At 39.6% G+C, this 17,421-nt stretch overlaps 1 protein-coding gene across 2 annotated transcripts in view; it reads left to right on the top strand.

Moving 5' to 3' along the window:
• MTHFD1L (methylenetetrahydrofolate dehydrogenase (NADP+ dependent) 1 like) overlaps positions 1 to 17,421 on the top strand; it is a 145,781-nt gene that overhangs the window by 44,838 nt on the left and 83,522 nt on the right. For both annotated transcript variants that reach the window (XM_040059706.2, XM_040059707.2), the window contains 2 exons: positions 5,683 to 5,751; positions 12,543 to 12,654. In XM_040059706.2, the coding sequence (XP_039915640.1) occupies positions 5,683 to 5,751; positions 12,543 to 12,654 (181 nt within the window). The remainder of the gene's footprint in view (positions 1 to 5,682; positions 5,752 to 12,542; positions 12,655 to 17,421) is intronic.

Below are 17,421 nucleotides of genomic sequence, written 5' to 3'. Positions count from 1 at the left end.
GCCTTGGCAGCAAAGATAGCAAATCCGCAAGTCAGAAACACCTTCATAGCCTTAGTGGATTGCAGTTTAATAAAGAAATGAAAACATGATATCTAGAGTGCCTGGATTTAAGAATGAAATTAAGATAAGGTTAAAAATTTCTTAGTACAGTCATCGTTAACATTCAGAGTAAATCATCTACTCCCAATTAGGCAGGAGACGTGAAGAACTGCATTTAATATTCCAGCTGCTGAAGTTTTGCTTTTGCTTTTCAATTGTGTAACTTTGTCTTGGCGAAATGGAGGGGACTGGGGAATAAGTTACATTATAAGGCATATGCGAAACCTTTAAAATTATTTCGTGTTAGAATTAAAACTGCATTTGAAATATGTGATTTTAATTTTGACACTACTTTTGTATGAAGGTATTTTTATTTATTAACACTGCAAAACATTGGACCTGCTAACTACTTAATGCCGATCAGCTTGATGAATGAAAGAAATGGCTTTTCAATAGGGGCAAAAGAATTTTAGAACTTTTCCACTATGTCCCTAAAATGAAAGTAGAGCTCAGCAAAATGTCTGTTACTAATTCAGTTTTCTTTGGCCTTTTTTAAAACAAACTTCCTATGCTTAGTGTCTCAATCATTTGATAGTGTTTCTTGTGCTGAACATATGTTTCTAGTTGTTCTTTAAGCAGTGTTTTGTATTATACAAAAGAAAAACTGCCCAGAAAGAGAAAAAAACATCACAGTCTGAAGGACATGTGTTATGAGCATCTGCAGCTATGCTGCTGCATTCTTTTTCTTCTGGAGGTGCTCCCTACCATGCACAGGAAAGTCTTGGGTGCATATCGTGATTGTGAAATGCAGGAACTCCTACCTACCTCTTTTGTTGTGCAGTGTTTAAAACAAGTATGAGAACAATTGGAATAAGAATATGATTTCATGGTTAAGGGTGTAAAAGCATCTGTTTGAGAGTTCTATTCCTGTGTTTTTTGCAAAAATTTCATGTGATGCTCTATCCACACAAGCTGTTTCTTACAGTACATAAGGAGTTATGGTTTCCTCAGTCTGGTTTAGTTCTGGGGAGCTAAACAGCTGAAATTTATGAAAAGAGTGAAACTCCATCAAGAACTTTGAACCAGGAGGAATTTATTTGTCTTGTCCCAGGTTGAGCATCCAAAATTGGTGAATATTTTTGAGGTTGATTCTTGTGTGTGCAGGTTTCTCTTTTGAAGAACAGGAACGATTGCTCATTTCTGAAGACTTACTAATATTGCTGAAGGAGTCACATGCTATAGTGTTGGGATTTAAAAAATGTCAAAAGAAATTAGCACTGGGATTTCTATGATTTCTGTATCTGATTAAATAATGCTTACTTTGTACAAGGGGGAAAGCTTAACAATAGCCATACTGCACCGGTGAAAGTTTACTGTATAAAGTTGAATCTGGAAACGACAGCCGGAGGAGTATAATCAAAGATCATAGCAAGTCATAATTCATATGTACGAAGAAGATAAATTTCTGTTCTATCATGTAGCATTTTATCTCTGTTGCTGGTTTCTTCCCACCAATGGTCAGTCTGTTTGAGCAGGTTGCAACTAAACCTGCTGTTTCTAGACTTTAACTGCAGTCTCTACTCTTCCCCTCTTCCCCTGCAGCTTGTGCTGCCTGTGTTGATATAATCCCAGGATTATTTCTTGAGAAAATTTTCACACACATCAGGAGGTTTGATGTGAAGCCATTCTGCTCCTGAATTTCCATCCTCCTTTCAAGTTAGTGAAGAGGTAATACTCTATATTTCAGTAAGGAGAAATCTCAAGACACCTGAACAAAGAAAAGACACTGTACAGGGTTTTAGAATACACTCAATCTGGGTTCAATGATTTTGACTTCTATTTTTGTAAAACAAAATCAAATTTAAAAGCTTGAATCTATCATATTCCATTGACATGGAACATTTTAGCCCAAAGAACTGCAATTGCATAAAGTTCTAAGAAAATTTAAATGCAACTTTATCATGAGAAATAACCACACAACCTGAATAATGGGTCAATTCTACCTATCACTGAAAAAAAATTCTGAGGTTCATATTTATATCCTACAGAAATTGAATTTATGCAAGTTTAAATATTTGACAGTAGCCTTTAGTTCTTTGAAATCTATGTGAACCAAAGCCACTAAACCTTTCTCTGTGATTTGTGTCCAGATGTACACACAAAATACTTCACAAAAATACAATTGCTCTTAATTTTGACTTTATATGCAATATATTTATCATAATAGAATAGTAAAACCTAAAATACACATTGGCAGATATAAACCATATGCAAAGACAGGCTAGGAATAATAGAAAAAAGATAAATTGAATATTTCATGAATTGAGAAGACTCTTTCCACAAGAGTAATGGATTAAATGTCTATCCTCTGTAATGGAATACGTTGAACTCTTTGCCAAAATGTGGTGCTCATTGTTCAGTATTTTGAAGACTTAATTGCTTTTTGGCTTTTACAGTGAAGTAGAATTCTGATGGACACATACCATATTTTTATGTAAAGCTAAAACGGTGTATATGCCCTAGATCAGTATTTCAACAGATATGAAAAATATTAAATAAATATGTCACTATTTTTTTAAAATAAAACTTCTTCTCAGCTTACTTCTGTGCCATACTGTTAGCTTTCAGTAATTCCAGGACCAAAAAAAAAAAAAAAATAGCTTCATGCTTCTTATTTACTTATGTAAATGATGTGTCAGCTAGTGAGATTTTGTTCTCTGGTTCACCAGAAACGTGTACAGTGTTCACTTCAAACAAAAGGAGTTGCAGTTCTTCTCAGATTATGCAGAAAGTATTATTATTTTGTTAGACGCTATAGTTTCAATTGAAGGGAAGTTGCAAGTACTTCATTATTTTTCTTGTAAAGGAAAGGGTTTTTTCTCTTCCCCTCAGTCTGTGTAGCATTTATTCATTTCATAGTAGTTACTTTCAATCATTTCCCTTGTCATCTGGTGCTGGCTTTCATTTCCAGTCTTGACAGACTTCAGAGACTGCTCCACTGGAAGTTTCTTTGAAAGTATTTTGGATTTTCATCTAAGTTTGCCTTTCCTGTGTCATGAGTACAATTTATTTTGTACTCTGTGATCTGTGCTGTCCTGGGGAGCGTACCTGCCCTGATGGCTGGTGGATAAATGGAAGGAACATTATTTTCAGGAATACCTGTGATCAGTTCCAGGAAGGAACCCAGAAAAGTTGAACATCTGTATACAATTGTTTCAGAGCCCTGTTCCTTTCCTCTGACAGTGAGGTAGCGGAAAGCTAATGAACCTTGGGCTCTCACAAACTTAATTGCTGCATAAGTGTCAAAGCCCCTAATTATTTTATAACACATTTATCTACATTTTCTGAATTGGAAATAGGAACCTGATTCCTTAAATAGCTTTTTGGATCAGATCCAGGACTTGGAGTGAGCTGTAGAAATTGTGTATTAGATGCTTGGAGAATTGAAAATACGAAGAAATGAAAACTTCATTCTCACAGTCATGTCAGATAGGTATGAAAACCTTATTGTTTGTTTAGCTTTTAAGGACTGCTGTTGACAACAAACCTGGTTAAGAACCATGGGAGGCAGATGGACACAAGATACACCTGTTGGAGTATTTATTTTTTTCTTTGCTTTCAGCTTCAGATAAAATGAGTCGTTGTGTCCAGAAGGCGTGTCTAGTATTTCCCAAATAATGCATAAGTAATATCTCCCAAAAAATTAAAATGCAAAGGAAGTTTTTTTTTTTTACTTCACGGTTTTTATCAGATTGGTGAAGACTTCAGAAAACAAAAGAGACAGAATTTGAGCTGTTATTATCTAGAAGGAGCAGGGGAGGAGGCTGTGGGAGAAGTGTCCTGATTTTATTTTTCACTTCTTCCCCCAAGTCTTCTTTTCAGTAGGACTAATCGTGGCTGCTCAGGTAGTTATTCTTGCTGTTGACCACTTGAAGGACTGGATGTAAAGTTTTGCATTTGGTTTTTTTAATTTTTTTTTTCTTCTCTAGAAATGAGAGTATTTGGGTATATAAGCAACATAACACTGGGCTGTTTCTATGGAGGTGGTGGAGCCTCACCCATTTTGAAAGCGCTGGAGTACTTATGTTTCCTTGCATTTTAATCCTAGGTTCTAAAATTAACATCTTAAGAAACAGCAGTCTAATTCAGAAGATGAAAAACTATGCTGTTTTGCTATCAGTTTCTCATATTTTATCTTTGTGGTTCCATTGGGTTTTGTGAATAGTGGGAGATGCAGAGTGCAAAGAGAAATATTTTCTTTTTCTCTCTCCTTCACAGTCCTCCAAGGAAACACTTGCTATGCATCAGTAGAAGCCAGTTTTACTATTTTGGTTTCAATTCAGTTTTATCTAAGGCCAAATATTTTGTGTCATTTTCCTCTGAAGTCTATGCTAAGATGTGATGCTCAGAAAATTTGATTTCATAAAATACTGTACTTAATCACTTTTATGTCTCTTATCTATTGCTGTCAAAATTTTCATGCAGACTTTGCTCAAATTTGGGGTTAGTTGACAAAAGCTGTGTTGGAAATTATAAAGGCACTATTTTTATTGCTTTTCTTTATTTGAATATTATTTTTCATCTCTTTAGGCAACTTGGATATTGTATCCATGTTTTTCAATCTTCATTTTAAACTATTTACAGCAGCTGGGATTTTTGTTTGGTTTTCATGTTTCTTTTCAATACAAAAATATATTAAATTCTTTTTTTGTGTGTGTGTTCTCTGGCAAGTCTATGAGCCACTCTTTATAATACTGCTGTGGTTTTTTTGAACCATGATCTAGTTCTTTCAAAACGAAATGCATCATCTCAAAATCAAAGTAATTCAAGAATAAATTTGAACATATGTTGGTAGTTTCTAGATAGCACTCTTCATATAGTCTGATAGTGATAGTGATGAATAAATAGCCTTTATCTTTTTTCTAGAATGAGCATTGAAATTTGGTGTAGAGGGCTGTCATGACTTTTATTTATTTTAATGTCAGTCAGTGTGAAATTTATACTTCAACAAAATTTTTAGGGAGGAGTAAACCTTTTTACAACAAAAATGCAGCAGTTTGCTCAGGTCCTTTTGTGCTCTCATCATCACAGTAAGGCACCTCTAACTTTTAATCTTATGATATAGTCATTATCTGCCCCTAGTAAACTCTGTGGCTACTTTCATCCTTTATCTGTTATGTATATATTTGTACAACTCTTGAAAAATACCCTTTCTGGTTGTTGCTAGCTGTTGATTTATGCTGTTGATTCTGTCATGAAAGAAATACATCTGTCATTTCTTTTGGCAGTTTTTAGCAAGCTATTGCCTCCTTGCTTTCTCAGATCTCAGTGGTCTTTGACACTTCATCTTTTGTTAGCTTGAACATCCTCATGCTGATCACTTAATTCTGCTTCTGATCTCTCCATGAAATAGGACAAAGAAGTTATCTGTTGGGTTTTAAGTGTATTTGAAATAAAATCATTTTTGGTTTTTTACACACTGTAAATACAGAATTTTAGAAGTCTTGAGGTAATATCTAAATAAATTCTTTATGCATCACTGTAATACTGCTTTAAACTTTAAGGGTTTTTAACTATAAGTGTAAATTGGAAATGTTGCACCTTAGAACTGATTTCCTTAAAATGTGGACTCTTGTCTTTTAGGGAGTAACTGGTGCTTTGGCAGTTTTGATGAAAGATGCAATTAAGCCCACGCTAATGCAGACATTAGAGGTAAGTATGGCTTAAGATGCCTGCCCTTCTCCAACTTTCAGATTCCATATTGTGCTGGTCATGCTTCTCTTCAATAACTGTGCTTGACTTTCGGTGTTCAAGCCAGGGTCCGATCCGTAAGGGCATTCTAGCAAACATTCATTTGTTTATGTTAACTCTTCAGCTCTATCTGCATTTATATCTTTTGGGTGGTTTTCTTCCTTTTTGAGATCTGGCTATAGTCATAATTTTACCTAGTGGTGCAAAGAAGCTGCAGTGCATTGCTGAGCTGCTTCTGAGTGCAATAGAAGGCAGGTTCATTTTCTAAGTCACGGATTTACTATTATTTCCCACCTGGTTCTTACAAGAAAGTGTCCTTTTTGTGTATTTCTTTTATATGGATGTTGTCATGATGATTCCCACAGCCTGGCATTTTGTGTGGAAAAAAGGTTCTTTGCTGTGGCCATACTAATCTGTATTATAGTTTGTGCCATTGACAATCACAGTAGGGTCCTTTCAGCTGTTCATGCATTTTCAGAAGACCCCAGCCACCTTATCTTGTCAAAGTGTCTTCATGGACTAAATGAAACTTTGATGGGCTATGAGAGGAACCTTTTACACCTACCCTAGTGAGCTTTCTTTTGAAAGCTTAAAGAATGTAGAATTAGCGCAAGCTAACTTTGTGCCTGGGCAGTCTGATATTGATGTTTTGATGGGAAACTGATGAGCAACATTCAAGGGGAGAAGGAGAAAGAAAAACGACAAAATAATGAAGCAGCTTGGAAACAAATGCACTTGGAGAAGAATCCGTTTATATTTTCATTTGACCATTAAAATTACATAGCTAGAATACTTCACAATGATTCTTGATATGGCGAAAAGTTGAAGAATGCAGAAAGATACCAGTGCATTTACCAGCCGATAAAAATGTCTCATTTTCTGCAGCATGTTGAAGTGATAACTGCCTTTTTGCTTTTGTGTTTGGATGGGGACAACTTCCTAGTCTTGGAGAATATTAGAAAAACAGAATTTAAGTCTATGTCATTTCATTATAGCCATCTTAATTATTTTCCCCTGCAAAGAAACCTGTTCTTTCATGTGGCTGTATGAAGAATGTACATGTGTGTGTGTGATAATTTTAATATTACATCCAATAGCAGAAACTGGAGGTCACATAGGATAAGAATGTCACAGCCAGAACTCAGTATTATAATCACCACTTGGATAACATTGTGTGTATTAAGCACCGGTGACAAGATAGCTTTGATTCTAACTGTTTAATCACTCTGTTTGCACTTTGCATATCTGTTGGAAAATACCGTGGTTTTGTTGCAGTGTTCTGAAAGAAAATTATAAATGTCAGAAGAGATTCTTTTGATCGATAGGCATTTGGTTCTGGGACTTGCATGCATTTATTTTTTCCCTGCATTTCTTTCTATTCACATTTCTATGCAATAAAATTCCTGCCTTTTATGTGGTATTCTTTTCTAGTCTAATCTATGCGATGGCTGAAACATCTGCCAACTTTCATCAAACGCTACTGCTTGTTAGCAGGACCCTGACCACATTACCCAAAGATACATTTTCCCCCTAAATTCTTTTCACAAAGTTATTTTTAAAACAGCAACCTAAAGCAGCTCAGAAGACTACTTCATGCTCCACTCTGAGTCTTGAAGATCAATTTTTGTCACCCTTTGGATACTTGTTGGCTTGCAGAATAGTATGAAGTCGCCTATCCAAAAATGGAGAGCCCCAGTTTCAGTATTTTCCAAGACAGTGTTGTGCTTTGGCTGATGTCCTTTTGAAAGGCTGTGTCATTGTTCTTATGTAGAATACAGAACCTACTGAGTTGGAAGTGATCCCCAAGGATCACCAAGTTCAGCTCCCGGTGCTGCACTGCACCAACCCTAAGAGTCACACCATGAGCCCAAGAGCATTGTCCAAATGAGCTCTGTCAGGCTGATGCTGTGATCACTGCCCTGGGGAGCCTGTTCTAGTGGCCAGCCACCTTCTGGGTGAAGAATTCTTTCCTAATATTCAATATAAACCTCCCCTGACTCAACTTCAGGCCATTCCCTCAGGCTCTGTCATTGGTCACCACAGAGAAGAGATCAGTGCCTGCTCTTCCCCTCACAAGGAAGTTTTAACTGCAGTGAGGTCTCCCTCCTTTGGATACTCTCTGATGGCTCAATGTCTTTTTTTACACTGTGGTTCCCAAAGCTGCCCCCAGCACTGGCGGTGGGGCTGCCCCAGCGCAGAGCAGAGTGGGACAATCCCCTCCCTTGCCCGGCTGGTGATCCTGTGCCTGATGCACCCCAGGACAGGGTTGGCCCCCATGGGGATACAATGGCCTACTCTGTTACTGACTGTGCTGTTGCTGCTCTTGACCTCTCTTCATTATTTTTAATTCTTCATCTGAATAGCTGTAAAAGGTGCTGCTATTAATAGCTTCAGTTTAAAAAAGAAAAAAAGAAACAAAGAGAAAGGAGGAGAACAAGGAGAATGTTGTGCCCTGCACACTTGAATGTACTCTAGTGAGCCGCTTGTGAGTGTAGAGCCCTGTAGCATGAGAGATTTTAAGACAAACTAATCCTAATATACCCTGGGGTGGTAGATGTAATCGTATTTCTTTTGCTACAGGTAATGCCATCTTTCTCATGAGTGTGTGAATTGCAAATCAGAAATTAGGATAACTGAAGCCTCCATTACACTTGAAATAAACCTAATAAGTAGCAGCCAAAAGTTAGCATCTTAAGTTGCCAAAGAGGCTACCAGTAGTAATTGGGCAACGTAATCCTAATCCCTTAGGGGAGAGCAAATTCTTCATAAAAGTGAAAGGACCTTTAGCAACAGCACCACGATTTGACAACAGTAGAATTAGGAAAAATCCTACAGCACACAGGTGGTGAAAAAACAGAATTATACGATTACAGAGAACATGAATACAGCTCAGAATGTGCCATGGACCTATCTGGCAATTAGGGATGAAACTTCACCAAGGCAGGTCTTCCAGATCACTTTGGAGAATGGCAAAAAGACTGCTGGATGAGGGAGGGCAGGAGATCTGGATGACTGACAGTTGATTTGGCACAATTTGTAAGTCCTAGTGTCTGTGGGTAGCAGTGACTGGAAGGAGCCATTGCAGAGATAGTAGCCGGATAGAAGTAGCCGGTGCAGCTGTACTCTGTGATCTGGCCACGAGCCTGTAGATGGGAATTGTGTTAAGCTATGGAAGTCTGAGGAGTTGTTTCTAAGGGCCTGTGAGAAGGGAGGAGATCAACATGCTTGGTAGATTTGCACCAACTTTATATGGATGTCTGCATGCACTGGAGAGGAGGCTTAGAAGGTTATAAATGAAAAATGAGCAAATGTCAGTCCTGCGTGGAACTGAACTGGCAACTCATGTCAGTGCTTTTTTTCATATGTGAATTGATGTGTGGTTTAATTTGCTGGTTTTTAAAGGGGTGTATTGGTAGGTTGCTTTCCACTTGCTTGAAATTCTGCCTGAAAGTGTTAGTGATTGACAGTGTTTTATATGCAGGAATGACTGTGAAAATGGGAGACACAGGGCACTCCATCTACAGTAACCACAGACTTCAGTGGAGCTTACTTATATCCAGTGCTGTAGAATTGAGATTACTTTGTTTGGAATGTGCATAATGATTTCATAGTGTTTATCCATGTTTCTCATGACAGATTTGTTCTCTTGTCGGCTGATCCCTTAATGTTTAGCATTTATTTATACCACGCGTAACAGAGCAGCTGCTCTATGGGACAACCCTTTGTAGTTGCAGGCTGGCTGCACTGGGGTGGTTTGTTGTGTTACTTTTGAAGTGCCACTCACAGTAAAGATGAGAGGAGGATGGTAATAAGTATTATAAACATCCTTCTAGCGGCCAGATAACTTCAGATATTTATTGACATTCTGGGTTTATTTTCTTTTACTGAAACTTGGATAGTAAGATTTTCTGCACTGAAAACAGTCAGCGGAATGCATCTCTGTGCCACTGTTTGGTTCTCCATATAGTTTGTTAAGAGTGTAGCAAAAATAAGTGGCAAAAATAAGTGGGACAGATGGACTGGCACAGTCACTAAAGCTGGCCTGAGAAGACATTGTTGTCCCTATTCCAGGGTGTGCCTGAGGCTCCCAAGGTCCTGCTGGAGTTCACTCTCTTCACTACCTAGACTTTACTTTTGTTCCGGGGTTGCTCTTGTAAAAAAAAAAAAAAAAAAAAATCCAATTTCTCTTCCTTTCCTTCTGGTGGATTTCAGAGCTCCAGGGGAGCATCTGTCTATGCCAGTGATTTAGTAGTATGTTTGGATTTCAAATTCGTCATGGGAGCCTCCTGGCTTCCAATATTCAGGATTTTGGATCCTGCAGTCCGCATTCCCTTCCTATTCATGTTGCGTGGACGAACTCTTGGAAACACAGTAGCACAGGGAGTGTAGGAGCAGACCCTTCTGGCACCTCTCCTTGTGTGACTGCTGCAGTGTGTGCTGGGCTGCCCAGACACTGGCTGCGGCTGTGGGTCCATGCCTCACATCTGCCCAGTGTGAGTTCTGGGCTCTAAGAAGAACAGCCCTCTTGCTTGCCACAAGAAATTAGGGACTGGAAGAGTAAAATCAGTCTTACTGAGTAATAAAAGACAAATTGGAATAAATGGATTTTATGTATCTGAATCTGGTAGCTGAAAATTTGTGGTCCTACTTATTTGAATACCAGAAGCGTGAATACTGGATTAAAGTAGAAGTAAAGCTTCAGCTTAGTTTGGTGAAAATTACTTGCATTTGATTTTGCATGTTACAAGCTTTTTTGGATAAAGATAACATATTTTGCATAGCACCTATTAGTCTGATGCCCAAATAAGAAGCTTTGAAGGCATATGTAGTTCATGTTAAGTTTTTGTGTACCTGCATAAAATCTCAGGTGACATTGAGTATGTGTCCATTAGCAGATAGAAAACAAGAAAAAAAGCTAACCCTAAGTAAGCACTGTGTTATGATTATGGGGTTCTACACCAGTTCTCTTGTTACAGGGCAAGATTTCTCCTTCATTTACTTTTTTGGCTCCTGTTTCTACTCTAGCATGTACGAGGCAGTTAGATATCTGAGTTGTAGCTTAATGGTGTTGTTCCTGGAGAATAGTCCCCACCCATGTGTGTGCATGTGGCAGTGACTAAAAAGTTACTTGTCTTTCTTCTGAGCAGAACGGTTAATTATATGTTATCACTTCTAAGGGAACCAATAAGAAGAGATGCTTTTTGTTGATAGATAATTTTTGTATGCGACTCCTTGTCATTATTAAAATGTCCATGTTTTCTGTGAAACACCACTTAGATTACAGTAGTGAAACAGAGATTTTCTGATGTAGATTGTTTCCTTAAGACACTGGTGCCTGGGGAGGTGGAAGAACCAACTTGTATTTTATGGTTAATAGTTTCCAAGCTGTGGTTCAGGGGACTATTAGATGTGCCCTGCAGCTGATCCATAGAACACTGTCCTTGACTGGTGTTGCTGGTCAGAACTTGCAGGAAGTTGCCTGGTAGGTTGCCTGAAATTTTGAGGCTTGGCAGTAGCTCCTGGTACAGAACGTGAGAAAAGCATTGATAGAAATAATGTGAAATCATCTGTTTACCTTTTCTTTAACCAACTGGGTACATTAACATGCACAAATGCAACAATGGGCATTTGTTTGTCTAAGTATTTTGTAGTAAAACAGCTTAAGTGACATTCTTCTGTCTTATTGTGTATTCTGTTTTTGAGAAAAAGTAGAAGTTAATGTAATCTCACCAAATCCTAATCCCTTTCTGAGGATGCTTATTTTCTGATTTCTCCTTTCCTTGGGATGCCTGCCAAAAATATAAGAGGGAAGCTGAGAACTGCTTCACAAATTCCCTATACGTAGCTAATTTGCTTACTCCTTGCCTCTCCTTTCTCTGGTTTAGATTGGTTCATCTACAGAGCTGATTTTCCTTGGGTATTTGTATGGTGTCTAGTGCAGGAGAATTCAGCTCTGCACCTGGGCTTCCAGCAGCAGTGAATGCGTTTTCCATTGTGTCAGTATTCCCACTGCATCCCACTGCATGTCCCTTGTCATCTCCTCTCCAGCTCCTTAACCCTTGACTCTGGACCCTCCTAGCTTCTGCTGGCTCCTCTGCTGGCACAGGAATGGCTGCTGCAGCCAGTGAGGAAAACAGGAGCACACAGGGCTGGGGTAGGGCCAGAGCTGTTCTCTTACTTGTGTATCTGCAGTGCTGCATTTAGTGCTTGTTGTAGGAGTGTGCCAGAATGGCACACCCCAGTATTGGAGCTGTGGGAACATGAAACATGAACGAGTACAAGGTGAGGTGAGGAAGTTGTGTGGGTTTGCACTACTGTTTATTACTTTTCTAGTAAGGAAGCAGGTGAATGAGGTCTCAAGCACCTGAGATGTACCCAGAACCCCTAAAATGTCTAACAGCACTTTGGGAAGAAGGAGGAAGGGGGAACATTTGGAGTGAGGGCAGTTGTCTTCCCAAGTAACCATTGGACATGATGGAGCCCTGCTTTCCTGGGCTGATTACCTGCCTGCCCATGGGAAGCAGGAATGAATTCCTTGTTTTGCTTTGCTTGTGTGTGTGCAGTGTTTTGTTTACCTATTAAATTGTCTTTATCTCAAGCCATGAGTATTCTTACTTTAACCCTTCTGATTTGCACCCCCATCCCACTGACAGAGGAGTGAGTAATCAGCTGTGTGGGGCTTAGTTGCTGACTGGGGTTAAACCATGATGTCTATACATTGAATTACTTACATATATTTTTTTATCATCCAGGGAACACCAGTTTTTGTTCACGCTGGACCTTTTGCTAACATTGCGCATGGAAATTCTTCTGTTTTGGCAGATAAAATTGCTCTTAAATTAGTTGGAGAGAAAGGATTTGTAGGTAAGTAAATACTCAGTTTATTGTATTATGATGTGCTAGTAAATTGGCAGTTATGCTAATGAATGGAAAAACTACCAATTAAAGGTAAGAATGCTACTTTATTATTAATATCAGTATTAAAAAATCTTAAAGTGGGTGTGTAGTAAGCTAAAAGTACTTTTTCTTCTACCCTGCCTTTTGTCTCAAGTCCTGTCGCCGTGGTCCTGTCACCATGTTTGACTCACGAGTGACCTGTCCACTCCACAAGGTGGCTGAACCAGTCAAATGACTGGATTGCATTGAAAGAGGTGTCTTGTTCTTCATTCTATCAGTATTCATCTGGCCTCAATTGATAAACCAACAGAAACCGTTATTTTTTCCTGATGAATTCTTTCTCTACCAGTTCAGTAAACTCAGCCAAGTGAGCGGTCAGATGTCCCTGAGTCAGTGCAGAGGACAAGCAGAGGCAAGGTGGTAGAAGAAGCATTAATACTGCCTCATTTTGGTGGCTGTGAGCCATTCAGTTGGTGCAGCTGCATTGTCAAACCTCACCATGAGGCCCTTATGTTCCCGTGAAAGCATTTGAGTGGGCAGACTCTTTTTACATTAGGAATTCAGCCTGCACAAGCAACAATAGACACACAGAGCTTAGAGTTGCAGGCAAAACAAACTTGTGGCTGAACAATGAACTAGCTTCTACAAAATTTGTTGTGAGTGTTTAAACCTTAGAATTAATTAAGTAAAAGGGCCTTTGCACTGCTGCAGCCATTTTCTTGAGTCCTGAACACCCAGGTTGAATTACATTAATCCTAAAGCTGAGTTTCGGGTACCTGTAGAAAAATGCTCTTGAAAAGATGCAGGAATGTGAAACATGAGATTTCTTATGCTAGCACCCTTAAACTAGTAGAGAAACATGTAGGTATATGCTTATGTCATACCTACATACAGGAAAAGGATTGGTTTTTACAGTGTTGTACAGCTTGAAGGTCTGTTTATTTCCCTCCGTTAACCAAACATCCATTCAAAGAAGAACATTTTGCATTCTGAATACAATTATTTAATGACAGTTGAATTCCCGTTTCATCGGGCCATGTTTGTTGTTGCATGTCTTTGTTGAATGAAGAGCAAAAGAATTTAAGGTAGCTAACATTTTTCATAAGCCATGTGAAGTGACTTTGTTTCTGCAGTGTGAAATCCTTTCAAGCGAGGAGTCAGTTGTGTATCAATTGAATGGAAGTATGTTGGCGACAGTCTTGAGTCTTGATCCAGGTTTTGGAGCCCAAAATGTATTGCCTTAGATTCTCTTCTATTGAGTGCATCCCTCAGGCACAGAGAGCATATCCTTGCATTTCTTGTGGTTTTTTTCAGTCTTATCCACCTGTTTGTCTTTAACGCTCTTTTCTGCTTTGTTTGTCTTTGGCTCCAGTTTCTCTGTTGGGAGACAAAGCAGCGTAGCTTCGGTATAGGAAAACCTTTGTGTGCTGCCAGCTAAAGGCTCTTGTTCAGATTTTATTCCACAGAACACAAATCCCCATGAAACTGGCTTCAGAATAAGACTGCCTTTGCTCTGCAGAGCCAGAAGCTTCAGCATGATTTGTAGTCTTTGTTAGATTATTAAAAGCTATAGTTCATAGAGTGGCCTACTTAAATAAACTTTGCAGGTAGTCAAAAGTGTAAATATTTGTTCTAATGGTTGTAATTACCATAAGCTTTATGGTTTAAAAAAATACTTTTTTTCTGGTAACTAGTCAGAGCACGTGGGCAGAGACTACATGTAGCACCCACTGGTTAATTAAATACTGTCCTGTCCTACCCTGCACAACTGAAGTCTAAAATGACAGGTACAAAGTGTGCACCAGTCCACACTGAGGTGACATCCATAGAGATGGAGGGTTCAGTGCCTTGTGAATCTGCACAGCAAAGCAAGTAGCAAGAAACTCCACTGCATTCCTGCTCACTGTGGAGTTTGCCTCAGCCCTCTGTGGCCATTGAAATTCCAAGGGAAAAGCTGATCCTGTCGTTTATTCGGACAGCCAGGGCACAGGACAGCTATGCTGCAGTCAGGTAAGTAGCTGAGCAAGTCTGTTTACTCCTGCTAAAAGTAAAAGTTTTTACTGTTCTACATTTCCCTTTTGGGAGTGTTCTCGTGCATTAGATCTGACACTCATTAAATCTTGTATGAGTGATTACAGTACAGTTCTGCCATGCTGGTTAGTTGCATAAGCTCAGGAAAGAATTCAAAAGGTGCTAGGAATAGAGTTAGGTATCTTGCAGAGCCCTGTGGCTAGAAGAGACATTTTAGGAACCACAGGCTGTGAGAATACTCTCAGCTGCATCCAAAACAGGAACATAAGAAGTCTGTGACATATTCTGCAATTAAATTACTTTCCTGAATAGTAGAATAAATATCTTGGTGTACAGATGTTAGCTCATCATGAGGTGGGATGATGATATAGAATATATATAATTCATATATTTATTTTTTTATGTATTTAGTGTTTATATCTAGTTGTTGGGGTGGGTTTTTTTGTTTTTATTTTTGTTTTTTCCTTGCAGCATATTTATTTTAGAGCAAAATTTCCTGTTAAGTGTGTGGACAGTATTAAGGAGAATAGCATGGCTTGAATTTGCAACAAACAGACTTTTTAACTCTCTGTCCTGGTTTAAGCACCCTCCTTCCTCCAGCTGCTTGTTTCCAGTCCTTTGTAACCCCTCTGTTTCACCAGCACACCTGTTCACAGAGCCACATGACAAGCTAAACTGGAGACTTGGTCTCAACTGAAAACAACTATAACAAAAAAAGCCAGCCCTTTCCTTCCCCCTCAACAGACAGCATCTGGGCAAGCAGCTTCGTGCAACCGGGGAAAATGAGAATGCCGCATAAGATGGTGTTTTGCTGAAATAAATATTTATAGTATTAAAGCCTCATTTGAAGCTTTCAAGTGCCAGTAAAGCTACTGTGGATGCACTAGCTGACCAGACTGAGCCTGCATTGCCAGGGTAGCTAAGCCTGTCTCCTTTCTCAGCCTGTGCTCAACTGTTTTTGCATGACATCCCAGCAGAAACCTATTGCCCTTTTTGTTGGCTTAGTTTTCTGCTGACTTAACACAGAAGCAGTTCAGCCCAGAGTCACAAAAACACCAGAGCTGGTGCAGGAGAGGGTGAGCTGGGACAGCCAGCAGTGAGAAACCAATGTGTTGTGTAGATCCAATTGCTTGTGTGACCATGTGCCACGGCCAAGGGAAAAAAAAAAAATAAAACACCTTTTAAAGTGTTCTTTTAAAATTTATTTTTAAACCTTACTTTCTCTCTCTACCCTGCATTGCTTGCTTTTCAGCTGGAATGGCATCATGCTGTGCCTTTTGAGTAGTGTCAGGTAACAGTGATGTAGACAGTCTGCTTTACAAGAAGTATAAGTGAAGTTTAACTATTGAGTCCTGTTGTGAACTCTCACTAACTGAAGGCATTCCCTGCTTCATTTTTGGCTATCCAAGTGAATCACAGGCCTTCATTAGGTTTTTAGCTTAAGTCTGTCGTGGGCTTTCCCCGACATTCAGGTGGTTTTAGTCTTTTTCCCTCTGCAAAGCTCTGTGCCAACCGGAAGAAAGAGACGGAGTCTTCAGGTTCTGATTTTTCAAGGTTGCATGCTTCGTTTATTATTTCTTATCTTACAAATTTCTCAGTGCCCCACGAAAGTTGTTTGCAGCTGCTCGGGCTCCGACTCCCCGACTCCGACTCTAACTCCTCCCGAGCTGGGCAGTAGTTATCTTTTATACGAATTGCTACGTATTCTTTATTTATCATTACTTGCCAATGTCTATCACTTATACTAAACAGGTCATCTCTGCTTTGACCCAATCTCTTCAAACTACTTTGTGCCACCGTCACTGCTGAAATGGAGTGAGGGAAGAAGAAAAAAGAAGCAGGAGACAACGCCCCAAATCCTCCATCTTGCTCCCATTCACTTCAAAGCTAGAAACCTAAATTTACTGTTTTTTCACCCTGTGATAAGCTAAACTACTATCTTTCACACTCTTGTGGCCTGCAACCCCTCCCACAGTGCAGGAAGAGTCTCCCATGGACTGAGATCAAAGCCAATGTCTCTCTGAGCTCTGGGCCAGGGTCCCAGACCCCCCTGTCCAGGTCTCTGACCCTCCAGGGCAGCCAAAGGAATGCCCTGGACTCCAACATAAGTCTTTTAGCTAATCTTTTCCTTTCTCTCTTTCCTGAGCCTTGTTGCTATGTACTGATAACTCAGCCTTTTTGCTCTAGTTTTGAGTTCTTGGTATGAGTTTTGCTACTGAACTTCAAGTGCGATGCTGCAGCTGCCACTGGCTGGTTTGCACTTGTTTGTCCTCTCAGCCTTTTAGTGTTTCCCTGCAGATTCCCCCTGGCCCTGCTGGGAGCAAGAGTGGCCCACTGAGGGTGGCTGCAGGCAGCTCCTGCATGGGGAGCACCCATGCTGTGGCACAGTGAATGTACCCATCATCACAGCTGCTGAGTCCCTGCAGCTGGAGGTTTTGTGGCTCTCTGAACTCGAGGCTTTCCTGAGCTGTCAGAAATTATTGCATTACACAACTCGACAGATTACCCTAGCCATCTCTTTAATCCCTTTGTGTTTCAGCTGAAGAGAGGGGTTATTGTAAATCAAAAGACAGATGAAGCATAAGTAGATCCTTGTAATCCTAAATCAAAGTTCTTCTCAAGTTTGTTTTTCAGGTTTGGGCTTTATGTTTGTCGATTGCTTTCTTTGCTGCTCCCGATAAGCGTGTCACATTTGATGCTGAG

Source organism: Hirundo rustica, chromosome 3 (assembly GCF_015227805.2).
Source record: "Hirundo rustica isolate bHirRus1 chromosome 3, bHirRus1.pri.v3, whole genome shotgun sequence".
NCBI classification, from domain to species: domain Eukaryota; kingdom Metazoa; phylum Chordata; class Aves; order Passeriformes; family Hirundinidae; genus Hirundo; species Hirundo rustica.
The sequence above is the reverse complement of the archived record's forward strand: the minus strand, read 5'-3'. Positions and strand labels throughout refer to the sequence as shown.